Consider the following 6,000-nt stretch of genomic DNA (forward strand, 5'->3'; position numbering starts at 1 on the left):
ATATCATCCTACCAGGCCCTATCTTAGCTTCCATTCCATCTGGTGTTCATGCAGTACAAGCGATGTTATGTATTTAAACTAAGGGAGTAGCTTTGGAAGTCTCCAAATTATTTCTGAGACTTGCTGACACCAGCACAGCTTGAGCACTGAGAAACTCACAAAATGAAGAGAACGTCTAGTGCATGTGGCATGTATCAGTGCCCACAGATAAGACTAACATTGATAGAAAGATGATTTGGCCAAAATTCTTTCTGATTTTATATAGGGCACATGCACATGTGTGTGTGTGTGTCTGTGTGTGGCTTCCCCTTGTTTCCAAAAAGCTGCTGTCTCTGCACATACTTCTTATCTAGAAATAAAAAGTGTCCTAGTCAGCTCCAAGTGATCCATACCACCTTATTCTTATTGTGTCACAGGGTCCACCTGGCCCTCCTGGCTCTACTGGTCCTGCTGGTGCTCGTGGTCCTGCTGTGAGTAGTTGTGATATCATACATTCTGTATTTCCTGATATTTGAACATTTGTCTCACTTCTGCATATATTCCTTCTATTGCAAATCTAATCTTAAAGGGTCCTCAAGGTCCTCGTGGTGATAAAGGTGAAACTGGTGAACGAGGCAGCAATGGTATAAAGGGTCATAGAGGATTTCCTGGTACCCCTGGTCTCCCCGGTCCTCCTGTGAGTACTTTACATTAGATTGGGAATTATGTCTGTTCTGACTTTCTGGGGTTTAGGTCCCAGACAACTAGTTAGACTTAATTAAGCTACTGAACAGAGAAAATCATCATAAAACACCTGTGTAACTTGATTTGTCAAATGCATTCAAAAGTCCAGGTTCCCTGAATAAACCTGAAATAAGTATTCATCAAGAACTGGAAGAAGCTGCAGGGAGCTAAAGCTGACTTTGTTATATTCCCTGACAGCTATGTGTATACCTTTGTCTGAAACAAACACTCTTCGTTCACTTATATATGCTATTCATGATTAAATTATAAAAGATAGGAATAGGGGTTGAAATATCTATTTAATACCTAATAGAAATCTATGCTAAACAGACCACTAGATCCATGAAAAAGCTACTCAGAGTCCAAATATCTCTCTTCTGTCATGCATCTTGTGTAGTAATGAGTATTGGCATGAAACTACTGAATTGTAAACATGAGTTATCAGTTTGAATAGTTCTTAATCTTCACGTCTTTTAGCTATTAATGGACAGGCATGCAAAAAGGTTTTATACCTAAGAGCTATTAATAGCACTCATGGTACAAGTGAGAATGGAGAAACTAAAACTCAAATTAATCTACCTCATTCAAATTAATCTACTAATGATGGCAAAAAGATGGAAACCTTAACTGTAAGTGCTGCCAATACCAATCTATTTAACAAAGCAATATATCCTGAGCTCATTGGCTTTCTTGGATTTTGGATGTCCTATCAGTAATATTTTTTCACGTACAGGACGTTTGAAATTTTTTTTCCTGGTTACAGAACGGCAAACATTCTGTCTCATATCTGACACAGTCTTTTTATAAGGTGGTAATTCTCATCATCTTAGAGATGTTTTCAATGTCTTTATTTAAGGTATATCCAGCTAGTTGCATAGTATTACTTGGGAGGTGTATGCTTTGCTTTACTTTTCTTTTCTTTATAGGGTCCCCTGGGTCCACAAGGTGCAATTGGAAGTCCAGGAGCTTCAGGTGCAAGGGTAAGAAAAATACCTCATGACATAACTGGAAGGAAGGTTCAGACAGTTTGAAAAATAAATAAATAAAAAGTGAAGTTGGCCATCTTAACAGGTTGCAACTGCAGAAGGAGAAAACACATTGATAAATCATACAGAAGAGCTTGAAATATCTCACAAAGTATTTCTGAATTTGATGGTACCTGGTTAACTATTTTGACCATATTATTTATGTTCAACATTGCTCTAGGGTCCCCCAGGACCTTCTGGGCCACCTGGAAAAGACGGTACAAGTGGCTATCCAGGTCCAATTGGCCCTCCTGGCCCCCGCGGTAACAGAGGCGAAAGTGGTCCTGCAGTAAGTAAATTGTGCACACTGAAACAAATAAATCCTCAGGAGTTCATGAAACAAGGTACTCTCCCACCTAAATATCTCAGAAAAAAAAAGTCATTTCATGGACAGTTTGTTGGTAGGAGGTATATTTGTAGTTTAGTGATACTGTTGATTCACTGAGCATTGTGTTAGCCTCAGATAGTCACTGACTTTTCTGTGGACAACAGGAGAGGAGGTTCTCCACTTCAGAGCAGAGACTCTATTTGTGGTTTGGAAACTATGAAATAGGATTCCTAGACTCTTCTAGAGAGGGCAGCCCTGCAAAGGTTGCTGACATAGTCACCTCTCCTAAAACTGAGAAATGGTTATTCTCTGGACTTTAGTGGAAAGGGTTCTGTCTTCTTCTCAAAGCCCAGGCAGAAGGGCAGTCACATCTTGACAAAATTAGGAAAAAAAAAAAGTTCCAATTTTAGGAAAATAGAGGCCTGGAAAGTCAAAAAGATGTTTATACATAGCAAGTGCCATTATTTAATGACTAAATTCATTAAATACTTCTGTAGGAACTATTTTTAGGGTGCACACAGACTTTGAGTTTTAATGTCTACTCAGCTCTGTGCTATTTTTTTTTTCAGGGTCCACCAGGCCAGCCTGGTCCTCCTGGTCCTTCTGGTCCACCTGGTCCATGTTGTGGTGGTGGTGCAGCTGCCCTGGGTGCTGGTGAAAAAGGTCCTGTGGGCTACGGGTATGAATATCGAGATGAGCCAAAAGAAAATGATATCAGTCTGGGCGACATCGTGTCTTCAATGAAAGCAATTAACAACCAGATTGAAAACATCATTAGTCCCGATGGCTCACGGAAGAACCCAGCTCGTAACTGCAGAGATCTGAAATTCTGCCATCCTGAGCTCAAGAGTGGTATGATAACCTTTTGTTTTCATCGATAGAAGCAGATGTGGATTTTTATTCATGTATGCTATTGTCTTGGAACATTTAAATGCAGAGATCTGCTTTAAAGAATTTTTTTTTAAACAAATATCAAGATAAAAATCATAAATAATCACTTTAAACTTTAATGTACTGTGCATTTATGCAGTATGTACTCTGACTTCTCTCCTTACATGTTTGTAAGTAAACATGGGCTTAAATAATTTTAGGGGGAAAGAATATCAGCCATATGACAGTATTCACATAATTAAAAAAATATATTGAGTTCATCATATTTTCCATGGCATCTCTTCTGTCAAAATTAATGTATTTCTTAATTTGGCTCAAGAATGTGTCGTAGAAATAAGCTTCATCATCATGTATTCAGATTGTTTTCCAAATATATTAAGCCTCTTAACTTTTTTTTTTTACTTTCCACCACCCCCCCCCCCCAGGAGAGTACTGGATTGATCCTAACCAGGGCTGTAAGATGGATGCCATTAAAGTATACTGCAACATGGAAACGGGTGAGACGTGTCTCAGTGCTAACCCCAGCAGCATACCAAGGAAGAACTGGTGGAGCAGCGAGAGCAGTGGAAGGAAACATGTTTGGTTTGGGGAATCTATGAATGGAGGCTTCCAGGTAAGAAGTCACCACAGTTACCAACCCAAAAGAAAGTGCACATATTGTACTCACAACTATCACAACATACTGAAAAATCATCCTGAAGTTAAAATAAACTAAACATTTGGTGGGTGAAATAATAACTATACGGAAATAATAACTATACAAAAACTGTTGCTCATGTGTCATACTCTGCAGTTCAGCTATGGAGATCCTGAGCTTCCAGAAGACGTCTCAGAAGTTCAGCTGGCCTTCCTCCGCATCCTCTCAAGCCGTGCCTCCCAGAACATCACCTACCACTGCAAGAACAGCATTGCCTATTTAGATCAAGCCAATGGAAATGTTAAAAAAGCTCTGAAACTGATGAGCTCTGTGGAAAGTGAAATCAAAGCCGAAGGAAACAGCAAATTCACATATGCTGTTCTGGAAGATGGCTGTACTGTAAGTAAACAAGACTTTAGTATGGTAGTTTATTACATAATTCCCCCTACAGAAAGTTCTAACACCACCCACAGTTTCTCCCTCCTGATGTTGAAGGTCCCAAAAGCACAATAAACACAGATATATATGGCAAATCTGATGCCTGAGAATGTGTGAACACATTTACTTTGCAGCCACTTTGTGCTACCTCATTACTGATGTCACTTCTCCTGAGGCCAAAACCACTTTCCAAACAGTAGCCAATTATACCATCTCCTGGCATGCAGAGCACAAGATAAACAGCCGCCCAAGACCTCCCAGAAAAGGTCTGGAAATGAAGAATGTCTATCTACATCTTCATTTCTACAGAGATTGCAGCCAGTTCTCAGGGTGCTGAGAGGGACACTTTAATATGGAAAGAGAAAGTATGAATTATGGTAAACTAGAGGATAACTTTTGCATTGTCCAGTCCTGATTTCTGTTTTCTTAACTTTGCAGGAACACACTGGCGAATGGGGTAAAACAGTCTTTGAATACAGAACACGTAAGACAATGAGGTTGCCCGTGGTTGATATCGCCCCCATAGATGTTGGTGGTCCCGATCAGGAGTTTGGCGTGGACATTGGCCCAGTCTGCTTCTTATAACTCAAAGATCCTGCTCTTTCTGAAACCCCAGCAAACAGATTCACACTCCAACTGTGCTCCTTCGTTTTAGCCTTGTCAGCTAGTACAGGTGACCATCTGTATCCCAGTTATTTATTAACAAAATTTCTGGGGGAAAAATCAATTTGACATTAAGGGTTATTTTTTTTCGCTATTACACAAAGTACAGTAAAAAATGCTCTTTTTTTTTTGCTATATTTTTTTTACCAAATTCCATCTTCAAAACATGTCTCCGTGGTGCTATATTACAACTTCAACACTTCGTAAAACAACACTGTGTTCTATTAGTTGAATGTTAGCCAATTTACAAAGCACTGATTGCTCCCAGTACCAAAGTTTACCCTTCTTTCTACGATGCAGTCCAGAAAGCTAGAAAGACCTCCCTGTTTCAACTACCTCAACATGGACAGAAACTGGGATGTGTCTGATGAGTCAAACCAAAAATCAAACAAACCAATTAGTAAACACATGTTGGATCCATTGATCAATTCAGTAATTTGTTACAAAATTGTCTATTTCTGTACTGATCAGCTGTGAAAAAGTACAGTCTAAGAGTTTAATACCTTAATGGCAGTAGTCACCATAATTTTATTGTTGGATTGTATTCTCTTATCAAAGGTGCTTCTCTACTTTCCTGTCATTGCTGGTCAAGACCACTAAAATTAGGGAAGTGTAAAAGACTAATATGATGGTGCTAATGTATTTTTCACTCCTAACTCTGCAAGTCGGGGTTATTGACTTGCTTAAAAAAAAAAAAAAAAGGAAAGGATTTAAAGAAATTGTAAATGTCTCCTGTCAAAGATTGTCATTGGCATGTCATAGTTGAGAAACTTCTCCCTTCACTCTGTAAAAGTCAATAAAGATGCAAAATTGTGAACTACTTCTGTCACATTAACACATTTATAGTGTTGAAGGTTAACCATCTTTGTAAGCTTTTATATGGTCGTTGGTCTATTCCTTACAGAGACACGTAATAAAATATCTTAATAAAACTCCTTGTTGTTTCATAAACCTGACTCTCTTTAAATTTATTTTCCTATTTCTCTCTCTTTCTTCAAACAAAATAATATGGCAGAACATAACTCTGGTATCACTAACTTTTTTTTCCAACATAATTTAACAGAAAACATGGTAATCTTAAGGGATGCAACTTTTTCCACTCCTCTCTTTTTTGAGCATATTGAACTTCTATGACTAGCAGCAGGGCTGCAGCTGGCAACATGATCCAAACTAGTGCTCATAGCCTTAGGCAGGTCGGTTTGGAGGGAATATAAGAGCTTAATCCTCCCAAAACATGCCTCAGTCTAAAAAAATAGAAAGTCATAGGCTACTCTCCCTTCAGATGGTCATTTAAC

The 6,000-nt window shown here is 38.8% G+C and overlaps 1 protein-coding gene across 1 annotated transcript in view; it reads left to right on the top strand.

The window, feature by feature from the left end:
* COL3A1 (collagen type III alpha 1 chain) overlaps positions 1-5,645 on the top strand; it is a 52,383-nt gene extending 46,738 nt beyond the window's left edge. Inside the window, exons 44-51 of the mRNA XM_062002649.1 lie at positions 417-470; positions 569-676; positions 1,650-1,703; positions 1,930-2,037; positions 2,646-2,928; positions 3,393-3,580; positions 3,761-4,003; positions 4,481-5,645. Of these exons, the coding sequence (XP_061858633.1) occupies positions 417-470; positions 569-676; positions 1,650-1,703; positions 1,930-2,037; positions 2,646-2,928; positions 3,393-3,580; positions 3,761-4,003; positions 4,481-4,627 (1,185 nt within the window). The 3' untranslated portion in view covers positions 4,628-5,645. The remainder of the gene's footprint in view (positions 1-416; positions 471-568; positions 677-1,649; positions 1,704-1,929; positions 2,038-2,645; positions 2,929-3,392; positions 3,581-3,760; positions 4,004-4,480) is intronic.
* The last annotated feature ends 355 nt before the right edge of the window (positions 5,646-6,000 follow it).

Source organism: Colius striatus, chromosome 9 (genome assembly GCF_028858725.1).
Source record: "Colius striatus isolate bColStr4 chromosome 9, bColStr4.1.hap1, whole genome shotgun sequence".
In the NCBI taxonomy this organism is placed as follows: Eukaryota; Metazoa; Chordata; class Aves; order Coliiformes; family Coliidae; genus Colius; species Colius striatus.